Source organism: Pituophis catenifer, unplaced genomic scaffold (genome assembly GCF_029215685.1).
Source record: "Pituophis catenifer annectens isolate HBS135680 unplaced genomic scaffold, rPitCat1.0.hap2 SCAF_1, whole genome shotgun sequence".
NCBI classification, from domain to species: Eukaryota; Metazoa; Chordata; class Lepidosauria; order Squamata; family Colubridae; genus Pituophis; species Pituophis catenifer.
The window spans coordinates 306881083-306897122 of record NW_027256881.1 but is presented as its reverse complement, the minus strand read 5'-3'; the positions used below and the strand labels follow the sequence as shown (position 1 = coordinate 306897122).

General features: G+C 38.2%; 1 protein-coding gene across 1 annotated transcript in view; it reads left to right on the top strand.

Moving 5' to 3' along the window:
* The window catches only part of FBLN5 (fibulin 5), a 48819-nt gene that overhangs the window by 22049 nt on the left and 10730 nt on the right, over positions 1 to 16040 (top strand). Inside the window, exons 5-8 of the mRNA XM_070931503.1 lie at positions 2115 to 2237; positions 9177 to 9293; positions 10871 to 10990; positions 13510 to 13629. Of these exons, the coding sequence (XP_070787604.1) occupies positions 2115 to 2237; positions 9177 to 9293; positions 10871 to 10990; positions 13510 to 13629 (480 nt within the window). The remainder of the gene's footprint in view (positions 1 to 2114; positions 2238 to 9176; positions 9294 to 10870; positions 10991 to 13509; positions 13630 to 16040) is intronic.

Here is a 16040-nt window from a genome sequence, read left to right as displayed (position 1 = left end):
CTTGGAACACTTGTGTGTGTGATTTCTCTCTTTTTCTCTCTCAGTTTTGTTTGATTTGATATTGTTTGGGTTTTGTATATCTAGCTTCCTATAGTCAATAAGTATACATATTATGTCTTTTCTAGAACAGTTGTGTTTGCTTTTTTCCTATTATATTTTTATTTCATCTCAATCCCCTGTTCTAATTTGACCTCAAGTTAAATATTGGCTACAGAAGACAGAGGTGGGCTCAGTTTCTGGTTCTGAATGGTGACTCTCACTAATAGAGGTAGTCCTCGACTTACGATCACAATTGAGCCCAAATTTTTTGCTGCTATATGAAACATTTGGCGCATGAGTGAATCGCTCCTTTCGGCCTTGAAAAAAGTGGCCTGGTGGCCAGGCCAGGCACATGGATCACTCCTTTCGGCCATGAAAGAAACAGCCCGGTGGACAGGTTAGGTGTGTGGGGCGCGTGGGTCACTCCTTTCAGCGGTGAAAGAAGCGGCCCGGTGGACAGGCGAGGCGGGTGGGGCGAGTGGGGCAAGTTCCCTCCCGCCCTTCCCCCCTTGCCTTCTCACCTCGTGTTGTCTGCACTGCAAACGATGTGAGAAAATGGCCAAATTTTGGGGGTAGGGCTTAATTTTAACACATGCACACAAAACAGTGTTGGGTCTTCTTTTTGGACTGGGTCATGTTTTAGGAGAAACACGGTATTTCTATTTGCAGGTCTTTGTATTTGTTCCATTTTTTCTTCTATTCAGTCTCCAGGTACTGCACTATCTACTATCCAGATTTCTATGCCTTCATTATCAACAATTATTAATATTATTATTTTAGTCTGCATTTTTAATATAAAATTCAAGGCATACTTAATTTTCTTGCCTCTTATTTTGCCCATAACAATTTCTGAGATGGGTTGGACTGGTCAAAATTTTTTAATGGCATTTATATCCTGTATTTTACTGTTCAGCCATTGATCACATGGCTGAAATTAATGGTAATAATAATCATAATTGCCCAGGGTAGTAATAAGCCAGTCAAGTCTTAGCATAAAATTGTCACTGCAGCAGAAGCAGCACCAAAAATTTGGATAAATAGAGCTGTGTAAGATTGGCACCAAGTCAGGGAAGGAGTTCCTAGTGGAACTTTGTCCCACCATCAGTTATGGTACGTATGAGACCATTTCTTCCCAGTGCTGTCTATCCATCCTGTGAGATATGGCAAGAGAGGCATGCTTTGTGTCCTGTCTATGAAAAGATGTCACCTGTCAGCATCCAGGAGGGAGGATGTGCTATGACTCACATCCTCTGGAACAACATCTCTCTCCTAATTAGACTTACCCCAACCATGCTGCCCTTTTGCAGGACATAAAAACCTGGCTTTCTCATTAAGCCTGATGGTATGCATGATCCCGTATCATCGGTTGTGAGTTTTCTCAGCTGTTATTTTTATGTTGTTTTTGCTTTGGTTATTTTGGTTGTGTTTCACTGTTTATATTCTGTTTTAATTGTGAGCCGCCAAGAGTCATATATATATAAGATGGGCAGCCTATACATTTTTATCATCATCACCAATTTTTCCCCACTGATGAGGATTCTCCCTAAACTCTATCTCATTAACTTTCTTTTCTTTGCAACTGCTAAACCACAGTACTACTACACTCAGTTTCCTAAATAATGCTGAAGAATGATTTTGCAGCAGCTCTTACCATCCCTTGGGCTTTCTTCCCTGTAAAAAGAAATGTAATGAAACAAGGACAGAAACAGGATGCTGGATGCTGAGTTGGTATGAATTCAGAAATGTTGTTTTCCAGGAATTGGACCAGTCAATGTAACACAAGAAATTACGAACACCCCCTGACATTGAATTAACTTGATAAGAGACAGAGGATCTGGTGGGTGGAGTACTGTCAATGATTTTGATTCATTCAGATCTTGGCGCAGAGTGAATTATCTCTAATGCCTCAGAGGCATTCTGAAAGCAACTCCAACTTTATTTTGGCATTCCTTTTGATTTATTTAGTTACATGAATCTTTTTATGCTGTATCATAGGGATGGGACCCAGAACTTAAAATAAATGTGGCTTTCCTTCTGAATAATAAAGTAATCCTAAATTATTCCTTGCATTGCAGATGTCGATGAATGTGCAACTGAATCACATCAGTGCAATCCTACCCAAATCTGCATCAACACTGAAGGAGGATACACTTGTTCCTGCACTGAAGGATACTGGCTTTTAGAAGGCCAATGCTTAGGTAGGTTACAATGGGATTGGCTTCTCTTAGAAACTGCTGTCCGGAATTCCTACAGGATACCCAAAAGAAATACCGGTGACCATCCCCCTCCAAACCTCTACTAAAGGGTAAGGATAATTTGGGAAAAGAAGGGGGAAGTTAACATTACAAGTGGAGTTGAGAAAAGTAGTTTATGATTTCCTTTCAATGCAGGTAATCCTCATTTAATAACCAAAATTGGAACTGACAACTTGGTCATTAAGTGATATGGTGGCTAAGTGAAATTGTGACTGTGCTTACCTTATTTCAGCTTTTTTTTTCTCATTACAAGCCTGCAAAATCATTTTTTCATCACTGTAATAACCGTGAATGGTTGCTCAATGAGGCAGTTGTGAAATGAGGACTAACTGTAATGACTTGAGAACTTCTTAAGAGTGTTTCTTCCAGGGTAGGTACCTACCTTTACTACCAGTTCGCAACGGGGCCGCTCACCTACCTTTACTACCAGTTCTACCTACCTTTACTACCAGTTCGCAACGGGGCCGCTCGTACTTGCTTCGCTCACGCAGAAGCATTCTAGTGATGTCAGGGTCGGTGGGTGGACCCTCCCACTGGTTTTACTACCGGTTCTATAGAACCGGTCCGAACCGGGGGCAACCCACCACTGGTTTCTTCTTGCTATTACTATTGAATGTCCCCTCTCTAGATTCTGTCCATATTCCAAGGGACATAAACGGCATCAAGAGATTAACATATTTTCCTGTCTTGATTAGGGTGGAAAACATTCCCTTTAGTTACACAATACCAGCACATAGCCAAATTATGGTGTTACATTGGCAAACAGTACTGTTATATTCATGACATGTTTATCAATTGATGAGATCGTGAATTCCAACTATAAAGAGGAATTTTAAAAAATGTTATATGAAAGGGCATGAAATTTGGGTGATCTTTTAAGAGCCCCCAAAAACATGTGAGCTAGCTCAATCATTATCAAAGGAATAAATTAGCTGAAACACTAGGAAAGTTCTATAATGGATTCTTTGCTTTGAATGTATTGCTTTTGTTGGCTGTGATTGGTTTTTCCAGCCTTTTAGGTCTGCTTTGAACTTTTGCAGTGGTCTAAGTTCCAGCTGATTTCATCAGATGGTGAAATACATTAGTACAGTCTAACAACCTTACTGGGAACAGCAGATATCTGGCTTCTCTCCCTTCAGGACAATTTCCTGCCATTTCCTTCTGTTCATCATATAGTTATGATGACCGGACTGTGTATCTGTCTGTCTGTCTGTCTGTCTGTCTGTCTGTCTGTCTGTCTGTCTATTATCTATCTCCTATCTCTCTCACTCTCTCTCATCTATGAATGAGCAATGCGTTTCTTTTCATTCCTTTCTCTCTGGCATCATGATTTTAAATTGCAAACCATTGTGATTATTCTATTCTTTCTACCAAATGAAACAAAATCTTTAGAATACTCCACTTATTATTTTCCTTTATATTGGTGCCAAATCTAGGTGCTTTTAAGTAAGCACTTAACTGAAATTTATATTGGTCAATTGCCCTGCTACACAGATTGCTGGATATGGATTCCTATATGCACCAAGTAAAAATATGATATATCACCCTTTTTGCCATCCTTAAACCTTCCAATCCAGGGTATTCAACCTCATTTTATATAATTTGGATTTTACTCTGTCTAGGGGATGAGTTCAGGATTTGCTTGGATTTTCATAGTTTCATGATAACTATGAGTTTATGTCAGGTTAAATGTCTAACTCTCTCACACAACAACCCCTCAGCCCTGCAAGAGTTAACAGATCACATATCCCATCATCCCCATAACCATACCTTACCTCCTGACTCCTCCCCCTGGGTATAAGACCTTCCACCACGAGGTCATCCAGCAGTTCCAGATGTATACCTGTAAGGGAAAGAACAAAGGTCAGTTGCAATTAACTGGATAGGCCTACGATTAAGTCAGGCCTGCAATAAACTGAATTAAGAGAAATATATATACTTGTCTTGTGAGTTATTGGGTCAGATCCATCCCTATAACAGTTTATTCCAAATAATTATGGGCTCAACATACATAGGGAGTCACTCTTGGGCTCCAGCTTTGGAACAGTGAAAATGTATTCGGGATATGGAGAACAATAATATTTTTGTCATGCTGATTATTCTGTGGTTACTATGGCACCATTAATTTCTACTAAGAGAAGGTAACAAGCAAGAGGACCTGCCCCAACTTCCTTATGGATCCTTTCCCAATAATCAAGCAGGCAGTTTAGTCATGGGGAGAGGGGGGAGTCAAACTCTGGGATATGAAGGAGGCAAAAGTACATTTATTTATTATTTATTAGGTGTTTACTTCATCCTTACTTTCTATCAAAGTAAGATATTAAATTTCCTTTTTAGAGGGGATTAAGAAGGTGTAGAGCAACATTTACAGAGGCCTTTGGCTAAACTGAATTATTCAGACTTTTTCATGGCCCTCTCCTGTCTTTTTTTTTTTGTAACATTAGGAGAAATCATTCATTGATTTGGGCTGCCAACATACTGCTGATACTCAGTTTTATATCTCCACCTCAGGCCAAGCAGGAGTCACTATGCTGTGCCTGAACTTTGTGGGAGGCTAGATAGGATGGTACAGGCCTAAATAAATCCCAGCAGGTTACTGTTTGTTTAGAAAACCTTGGTGTGGTGTTTTAAGGTTACAAGCTGGCCTTGCTGCATGAGTGGAAAAGGATGAGTGCTGATTGGTTGAGACATCTGACAGCTCACATATAAAAGGAGCTGTCAGATGGAACGTTCAGTTAGTTCAGTTATAGCCATTATAGCAGTTGCTTGTTAATGAATAAAGTCTAGTCCTGTGATGGCGAACCTATGGCACGGGTGCCAGAGGTGGCACACAGCGCCCTCTCTGTGGGCATGCAAGCCATTGCCCCCGTGCAGGCACGTGCACCTCCCACTGGCCAGCTGGTCCTTGGGTTTCTGCCGTGCATGCATGGGGGGTGAGACAGGTGCGGAGGCGCAGACGCATGTGCATGTGTGGGTGTGTGGACGGGTGCGCACACATGCGCAGGAGGTGGGGCATGTGGAGGGGGCATGCACATGCATGGCAGAGACCCAAAGACCAGATGGCCAGAGGTGTGTGTGTATGCATGTGCGGCGGAGCTGAACTGGGGCGACCGCTCACATGCAGGGGGTGCATATGCGGGGGCGTGTGCATGCACAGGGGTGGGGCGCATGCATGGGGTGGGATGAATGCACGGGGGCCAGGCGCACATTGCATTTTGGGGGTTTGGGCTCATGCGCTTTAGGCACTCGGTCCGGAAAAGGTTAGCCATCACTCGTCTAGTCTATGTTTAATCTGCCTCATCTCAGTTTGTCCCAATTCTGTCACTAAAACAGAATCCTCGGGCTCCAGAACTCTTCCCTCTTTAGCTCTAGAGAGGGTTTTACTATCTTGTAGGATCAAGTCTGCAACTTGGGACCCACTCTTGACTTGTGGCTACTGCTGCAACAGCAGTTAGAAGCCATGACCAGGAAGGATTTGATTAGTACACCACTTGAAGCCTCTTCTGGATACAAAACTCCAGTAGCTCATGACCTTATCATTTCATACTGACATATGACTGTGATATTTTATGGTAGAAACTTGAACTCCTAGTCCAGGTTGATAAATAGTGAACTTCCAGCCTTATACTTGATTCAAGTATAGCAATACATTCCATTTTAAGGGGAAAAAATAACTCTATTTGACAGAAAAATCCGCCGTGACTTGTTTACAGGAAATAGAGAAAAATGTTTTCTAATACTGCCTTCTGCTGACTGCCAAAATAACTGAGGTGCTGGGAAAGATAGACCATGAATATAATCAAAGAATTTTCCAGGAAAAACTGTTGGAATCATCTAAAAGGCACTTTTGGAATAGAGTAATTGACTTTGAAATTATTGGACAAATAAACACAGTCTAGGATGCAACCTAGAGAAAGGGCAGACACAGAACCAAATTAAGGGAGTGGTAGGGAAATGATTAGAAAATATAATTATTTTTCTTCTTCATTTCTGAGATGACAAAGTAAAAAAAACTGTAACCCTACATCAGAATTGTTGACTTCAATTCTATCAAATAATGCATTTATCTTTTGGGCATACTTGTGTCTCTAGCATGTACAAAGTAATCCTTTCTGGCTGCAGTTCATATACATACAGTATATCTGCTTTTTTAAAATTCTGAAATTGTCTTATAATGCAGGTGAAAATATTGCAGTCTTGCTTGTTGAATTTTGAATTTTAACTGAATTAAATATAAATGTGAAAAAAGAATGTTCAGCACTAACATAGATGCCCATATATTTAGATATTTGTAAAAGTTCAAACATAATGTAAAACAGGTAATGAAAGAGAACATTAACAAAATATGGGAGTCTATCTTTGAAACATTCTTCAAAAGAGATATGAAGTAGGATGTACTTTATAAGATGTCTAAAGTATTTGTGTATTGTGCCTTGGGCTGTAAAATAATATATTTTAATCAGTGGTGGGATTCAGCCAGTTTGCACCACTTCGGGAGAACCGGTTGTTAACTTTCTTAACAGTTTGGCAAATTAGTTGTTGGAAGAAATCATTAGGGTAGAGAACCGATTGTTAAATTACCACTGATTTTAACTGAATGTATAACATACATTATCAACTGCTATGGATTTGTGTTTTCTCCAGCTTTTTAAAACTGACATTATTTATATATATTTCAACAGGAGTAGGCACAGTGCTACAATTGCCTTCCTCTTCCCAATTTCATTTTCAGGTGTTTGGATCCAGGCTTTCAATATTCAATGTACTGCATCACCTTTTCCTTGTTCTTTGCTCACTGCACATTGGTGATCCCTTGGCCTTGAGCTATCTAGATGACTAAGTACATCCTTTAACACTTGGAAGAACAAAAGTTGACCGAGCATTAGGTGTTACTAATATTATTAGTCACCAATGTAGGAGAAGAGGTGGCAGAGCCTGGGGGAGGGGAGGGTCAAAAGAGAAGCCTAGACTTTCTAGGTTGCCAGAAGCAGACTAAATCCAACACTTTTTGAATTCCATTAAACCTTAACTAGTGCCAAAATAGTGGTAATCATTAATTGGCTAGATTCTTGTGCATAGGCATGAGCACTAAATCAATTTAATTGGAACTTCACAAGTGGCCCTGGTCATATGCCTAATGCTTCTGCATTTCTGCTCTACATATCAGTTCAATTTTTTAATTATCAATCAGCTCAGATAACAAAGTTATTAACTATGTTTAAAAAAACATAAGTGCACCAAGAGGACAACAATCAAACTGCTAGCTGTTATGCCAAATAATCTATTGGTTATTTATTTTTTATTTGTTATTAAATTTATTGGCCACCCATCTTACTATTACTTCTCTATTAATTCCATCCATCCATCCGTTATTCCTTTCTTCCTGATTTTGAATATTTACCAACAACATTTTAACAATCTGTAACCACTAAAAAAAAATAGTTCAATTAAATTTGTGCTAAATAATCCACAATTGTTTGAATTTGCATATTGAACTAAATCATGCTTTACGAACCACAGATGTTCAATTAGCACAGCCACCTAATGAACTGTGTTATATGAACTTCACCAGAGTAGATTGAATTATCTAAAGCAGGTATCCTCTAACTAGTAGATTAGAGTACAACTCCCAGAATGTCCTGTCTACAATCTGGCAGTTCATGGAGATGATCAAAAATGGCTTCCCCTACATACCTTTAAGTCTATTTAGGCATTTCAGTGGTTCTTTCCTCAGAAAAACTTAACAGAATGAAAATAACTGTCTACCATTTAGTTCCTCCATTGTGTCATCTGGCATGAAATAAGGTTCAACTGCCAACGAATTGACCTTTGTACATAGAAATGGAAGGATAGCACCATTTTCATTGCCTTGGGAAGCAAAAAGTCTTGGTTTTCATCACCAGTTCATGCAATCAGGCCCTTCATATCTCAGCCCAGCTGTGTTATGCTTATCAGAAGCTGAAATAGGTATTTTGCTTATTGCCAGTCAAAGTTCCTGACAGAGGATTTGCAGTGTGGCCAAAAATGATCTGTAACAGTAACAGAGTTGGAAGGGACCTTGCAGGCCATCTCGTCCAGCCCCCTGCTCATGCAGGAGACCTGTACTAGGGATTCGAACCGCCAAACTGCCGACCTTTCCGATCGACAAGCTCAATGTCTTAGCCACTGAGCCACTAGTCTGTGCTTCAAATGAACATATCAAACAGCTTGATCTCTGCTTGCATGGTTTGAATTAGGCTAAAAACAAATAGAGTGCAGTTATAAAGGTTGACTCAGCCTTCCAACCTTTCGAGGTAGGTAAAATGAGGACCCGGATTGTGGGGGCAATAAGCTGACTTTGTATAAAAAAGAACACCGCTTGGGGGGGCCAAAAGCCCTACTAAGCAGGTATATACAAAAGTATGAAGGCTATTGCTTAACGCATTGTAAGCCGCCCTGAGTCTCCGGAGAAGGGCGGCATATAAATCGAACCAAGAAAGAAAGAAAGAAAGAAAGAAAGAAAGAAAGAAAGAAAGAAAGAAAGAAAGAAAGAAAGAAAGAAAGAAAGAGGAAGGAAGGAAGGAAGGAAGGAAGGAAGGAAGGAAGGAAAGAAAGAAAGAAAGAAAGAAAGAAAGAAAGAAAGAAAGAAAGAAAGAAAGAAAGAAAGAAAGATGTTGATGCCACTTGCCCTTAGTAAGCTGCTGAACAAGATTTTAAATGAAAGGAGATTGCAATATGTGATGAAATAAAATTGTGCATGCAATCTGATAGCCGTAACAACATAACTATTGATTACACCATAATTATTTAAGGTCTGTTAATAAATATTATTAAGAGATATTGGCTTCTAATTTTTTCCCAATGTGGCAAATGGTTTCACTTCTAATTCAACTCTTTTACTAGACATAGATGAATGTCGCTATGGATACTGTCAGCAATTATGTGCCAATGTACCTGGCTCCTATTCCTGTACCTGCAACCCAGGATTTGTACTGAATGAAGATGGAAGATCGTGTCAAGGTATTGTGTAGAGGAGGGAAGAGGGAGAAAAAGCAGGAATTCATGTCAACATTCATATAACATACTACCATACTAACAGAAACCACCAAGGAGCCCTCATTTCAACCCTGAGCTACAAATATTCTCCTCTATCGGTATTCACAGAATATTATGAATATATTTATCCCAACAACTTTCTACTCTTTCGCTTTTTGAAAATATGTCATCAGAGTAATGTAACTATTTTATAATTAGCTATATTAATACAGAATCATTCATAACAAACGAACAATTAAATGCATTAAACTCCAACTTTTATGTATGTATTCACACTTAAAAGGTAGAAAGGCCTAGAGATGATATAACTAATGTTTAATGGGCACTGAAAGCCACTCCAACATGTATATTTATTGCTACCTTTTTAATTATATACTGAGATTGCATGTTCCACATTTATTCTTTATCTCTGCTTTTTCCTTTTGGAAAAAAGAAACTCTCTACGCCAGTAAAAATTGGATTCTGTATATAAAATGGTTATTAAGCAAGTTCAAAAATGGGTCATTGGTCATGAGCACTAAGGGAATATTTATTGGTAGAATTCCATTTTATGTCTTGAGCCATAGAATAGTTTTTCAGGGGAATGCATTTGGCTTAAAGATAGAAAAATTCATATTTCCAACTGGTTATGTAATAAATGTTATGAACCATGGCAACTAATAAATATATGGAAATCAGAAGGAATTATATGTGAGACTTCTCCTTTCCCACCTATGATCACAGGATTTCTGCTCATAAATGGAAGGATTTTCTGATTGGCCTGCATTCCCCCTGGGTCCAGTACTACATATTTAGTAGTAACTTCTAATAGCATGTATAATACTTAAAACCACATTAATGGATGATTTATTGTACTTGGGGCAATACAATGCATTTGTATTCATTCATGTTTCAATGCTTGTATTAGTTTCCAATGTTTAGGCATCCACGTTGTTAATGTTGAGAAATTGGAAAATTTTTATTTTACCCCAATCAATGTTTATCCTAAACTGACTTTTTGAAATATCTGTCCCTAAATGAAAGAAAGAAAAAGAGCACGATCTCTTAAGAAGAGAGACAACTGATACACATGTGCCAGATTGTAACCATGATTTACACACACACACATACATACATACACACATACAAACACACACACACACACACACACAAATCTTTATCAAAAGTTGGTTACTTTTGATCAAAGTTGGTTACATTTGGCTAACCAACAGGTGATCTAGAAGGCCAACCAATGGGATCCAAGTTTGCTATATTGCTGAAGATACTCATCTGTGGACTAATAGCAGATAAGAAACACAAACTTCAGATCTCCTGTATGAAGATTGGAGTATTGTATGTGATTACTTTGGAACAGAGCAAATAGAAATAAAGAGGGATCCTAGTTTTAGGATTTTGAGGGTGGGAAGTAGTTATATTATTATTTTAAATATCTAAAAGTAAGCTTGGATTGCAGTATTTATTGTAAATATTTTTTCAAAGCTGTAAATATTAATTAAAGCTTGAGAAAGATTATTAATTTTCTAAGAACTGGCTATCCACAGATGTGAATGAATGTACAAGTAGCAACCCTTGTGTACAAAACTGTATCAACACCTATGGCTCATTCCTGTGTCGTTGTGATCCTGGCTATGAGTTGGAGACAGATGGTATCAGCTGTACTGGTAAGTAGAAATTATTGTGGAGTATCTTAACTTTGGGAGGAAATAAACCTTTTTTGGAGGAGGGGAATAAACATGTTTTCTCACTTAACATTGAAGATAGGAATTCTGAAAATGTGACATAAATAAGAAAATTAATTCTTATAATATTGAGAATATTCTTGCAATAATTAGGAAACAATTAGTAACTTGATCACGGGCATATATTTGCTGTTCAATCATTTCAAATAATTCCACAGTACAGTACAATCTAATGTTAGAAAAAGGAAACCAAACTTTGGGGAAGAATGTATTCTGAAAGAAATCCTCAATTCTCAATTGAGAATTGAATCAAACGGAAAATATATCTGTATCTAATAATAATGGGGCAATTTGATGTAGTGGTTAAAGGCACTGGGCTTGAAATTGGAAAGCTATGAATTCCTATCCAGCTGAGTGACCTTGGGCCAGTCATTTTCTCTTAGCCCTAGGCTAGAAGGCATTGGCAAATCACTTCTGAACACTTCCCAGCTGATCAGGAGGAAATGGGGATTTTGCAGTAATCTTCCCCTGGAGTGGGGAGGGAATGGAGATTTTACAGTATCCTGCCCCTGCCACGCCCACCAAGCCTCACCACACCCACCAAGCCACGCTCACAGAACCGGTAGTAAAAAAATTTGAAACCCACCACTGACTCTGACCATTTGTCTGGGGAGCACACACAAACAATACTGACCTTGGATCTGTGGCACTCATACATCAGGGACATTCAGAACTGGCCCTCTCCTTTATATCAGCATATTGATTTATTAACTCTATCCCTCTGGTGGTGGGGGGGATTAGGGAGGAATAAGAAAAATGTATAAGCACAAAGAGAGATGCACCTCCAATAATCTCCTTCCCTGGTTGGTATAACCCAATTTTTTTTTAAATTTTCATACTCAATTTTTATTTGTATTTCATATTTCTGGCTTTGTGTTCATCCCCAGTTTGAGGAATCAGATAACATTTTGCATAACTGATGAAGTGGATTCCAATTCATGAAATTCTATGCCATAGTAAATACATTAATCTTATGCCCAGGATTATAGCCATGTGTATTTTGTTGCAAAAACATTCTCAGTTACAGATTGCTTGGTTTTCAGCAGTGAAATTGAAATGCATCAGCCTGTGTTCTTGCCACAAAAACTTCTAAAAATGACAACTTGAGTCAATTAATTCAAACCCACAATAGCAGCAAAAATTATATAACTATATTTGGGAAGTTATTATTATTATTTTTTTTTTGGTTTCCACATGAAGCATTTGGTTTAGTATGAAACTGATATCCTGAAAAATCCATTGTGCCTATTTAAATGAAAACGTCTACTCAAGCAATGCAAAAAATGAGTATTGAGGCAGGGAGGGAATTCTCTTTCTTCCAATTTAATTTTGTAACTATTAATTTTGCCTCCTGGAAGCTACAAGAGCATGTGTAGAAAGTTATTTTAAACCACTTCAAGATCCAGACCTAGAGAAGGACAGCTGACTTTTCTTTATCTTCCTATATTAGCATTTTTCCCATGATGTTGCACTGAATTAAGAATTAGCACAACTCATTCTAAACGCTTGTTTTTGACACATCACTCCAGGGTAGAGCTGCTTATTTACTTATTGGGGCAAATAATGAACATAAATATATCATTTACATTCCCTTTTCCAGAATCTGGTTTCATTAGTTATACAGTCCAAGGATTACTATGTGCCAAACCTCAATGCTCGTATTACTTTTTATTTAAAAGAATAATGTAGAATTTGCTCAAAGATTTAAAACAATGTTCTTTTATTTAGCACTCTTAAATGTCTTTGCCTTCACCCCATTTTCATTCATAAATTTAAGAATTGGAACATATAAATGCCATTCTTTCTCAAACAGAGTGGCAGGTAAAACAAAATCTATATCAGTGTGGTTGATTATGGTCCACAAGAGAATTGAATCAGGCTGTCAACAATGGTTTTAGGTATGGCATCTTCAGGTTGGAGAGCTTCCTTTTCTTTATTACCAGAAAATAAATTTATGCTAGTCAGATTTAATTCCAGGAGCCCAAAAATGAAAGAAAATGCAATTGACTGTCTTAATTTCCTCTCCCCTATTATTGTCAAAAGATATCAGTGACTTAAACTGTTATTGTCTTTTTCCCACTTGAATTATGCATTAAAATGTTTTTGGCCTCTTTTCCCTAAATATATCAAGTAACACATATTTGCATCTGGATTCCATCAAACTTTGTGAAGATTGCATAATCTTCGCAACATTGTGAAATTCTTTACTTGAGTAGCCCTTTGCAGAAACTACATTGAATTATTTATGTTCACAAGATTTTTGTGTCTTTTCCAATGTGCTGCAGTATACTCCAGATTTGCTGAAAATTAAGTTCAGGGGTAGGTTTCACTTACCTTTGCTACTAGGTCACTTGCGAATCTAAAATAGCAATTTTAGATAACAAGTAATAGTATTTCTATTAAGAATGAGCATCCTTTTTTTCATATTCTTATATTTATAGATATGGATGAATGCAGCTTCTCAGAATTTCTATGCCAGCATGAATGTGTTAATCAGCCAGGTAGTTACTACTGTTTCTGCCCGTCTGGCTACGTTCTTGTTGAGGATACTCGGTGTCAGGGTAAGAACATTGCATACATTTTGTCTTTTAAATATAATTAGAGAGCAAATGAGTCAGTAGTTACTCTTCTGGAAAAAATAGAAAGAGTAGTAATGCTAAGGGAATCTGATTTTGCAAACTTCATTACAAAAAGATAGTATTGAAAGCTATTACACAATATCATTGAAGCATAAGTAAATGAGAAATGTTAATGGCTTTTCTGGCTAACCAACTATTTTCCAGAGAAGCTAAAGGTCACCTAATGCTGTTATACTTTTCTACACATGTTGTATTTTGTATATTGCATCATATTTTGCAATTGGGAAGGCTTTTATGGAGAAAACTGATTCTATACTAATTGCACTCTTATTTACTAGCTATGAATAACAGACGACTTTTTAAACATTCTGAAAGTATTTTGTGACTGCAAAACTTTTCTTTATGCATCCAGGGAGCACATTTCAAAAGAACTGTTGATTGACTTACTTGGCAGAACTAAGCTTTTATAACACAATTTCCTTTTCAGTAGTTTCCTTACCCTTTTTTGTTTGTTTGCTGAGTTTAAGATGGGTATAAATATAAGATTATTCGGTACATAGCCTTCGTGTGGGTATACCACACCAGTAGTTCATATATGTTCTATTTCTTATTTAGGAAGAGGCCAAGATCAGTAAGCTTGTTGCTTTTCTTCCTCCAAAAAGCAATGCAATTGGTGTAGCTAATGAAATACAAATAAGTAGATTTATAGACAACCAATTGTTCATACATTTATATCCAAACTGAGAAAGGATAGTATAAGACTTGTAGTTAAAACTCAATTGCTATCAGAGGTATCCACAGGTTATGGTTAAAAGGTCAAGATGTCAGCCACCATGGTATAATCAAAGTTCCATCTGTTTTTGTTGTTTTTATTTTTTTATGTGCAGGCTTTGATTAAATCATTGTGACCATCATCTTGATCTTTTTTTTTTTAACCATAGCATGTGGACTCTCCTGACCTCTGGTAAAGTTAAATGAGAGTCAGTCTTGTACAGTAGTTAAAGTGTTGGGCTAGGAATGGGTAAACCCAAGCTTTTGTTGTGACCTAGGCTTCCTGAGTCATTAAAACAAACGAGTAGTCCCAAAAACCTCTTTGATTGAAACAGCTGTCAATTACGTACATTCACAGCTGAGTCCCAATTAGTTGCAAAAAGTCCTTCTGGAGAAGTCCTTTGGGATAATCACCAACCTTTAACTCCCTTGACCCTCTGCCAAAGACCTACTTGGCAAAGCCACATGGATTCCAGAATCAAACAGAGTTGCCAACTGGGAACAGAATTAACAACATTGCTTTCCTGCAAAGTGCCCACGTGCCTTTGCTCCTCTTTTAAGCCTTATGGAAGGGGTCAATCATCTCCAGGCCTTACTCCCAAGTCGTCCCTTTTGTTTTAACTAACCTTCTGGCAGCTCTGCGCATGAGCGCACTAGGAACAGGCTCCTCCTGTTCCTCTGTCTCTCTGCTGTCCGACTCTGGAGGCTCCGGAGTCTGCGCATCATTCCCAGATCGCCCTGGTCCCATCTCTGCCTCCGATGCAGAGCCCTCATCTGGGCCTTCCCCAGACTCCAGGACTGGCCCATGTTCCTTCCCAGCTTCCTCACTGTCTGACTCTGCTGCCAGCTCTGCTAGCGGACCACAACAGTTTTACTGTAGCTTGAAAGATGTAGTGTGTCAGAGCTGAGATGGGAGATAAAGCCTGAACTTTTGCCTGCTAAATCCCTTTGAAGCTCGGTCTCCTTGGAAATGAAGAGGGGGGAAACATTCCTGTGAACTGACGAGAAAAGGAGTCAGGAGAGTGACTTGGAAGATAGCCAATGAGAAGCAGAGAATTGGGGATCGGAAAGGGACGGATTGGGGGCCAAAGGTCAGTCCTGACCGCACGAGCCATGATCCGGTTGCTGTACTCGAATAAAGAGAAAATTTCCTTAAAGATTGGCAGTTTGGAAATTCATTTATTTTGAGATAGCATCGAAGTCTGACAGAGTGTACCTATCAAGATAGTGGGGGGCAGTCACCCTCTCTCAGCCAAACCTACCTCACAGGATTTATTATCTACACAAGAGACGGTGTAGAAATTTGATCAATAAAATAAAAAATAAAATATTATGGGAAACATAGGGTAAGTGCTATGCATGCTGCCTTGGGATATAAATAACATTTTTAAGTGAAAGCTGTGTGTACTAAATGCTCATTTTTAATATAATTATTTGCTGTATTTCTGTACCACTTTTCATTTAAAAAGTTGAAGAAATTAGCAAAAAAGAGTTGAAAATTACAATAGAAACACAAAAACTCTGAAATGATTAAAACACCAAAAATAAATTAATAAAAATAATAACAACAGTAATTAGGCATGTAATAAAAAAAATACAGAAACCAATAGAAGGCTTGGGTA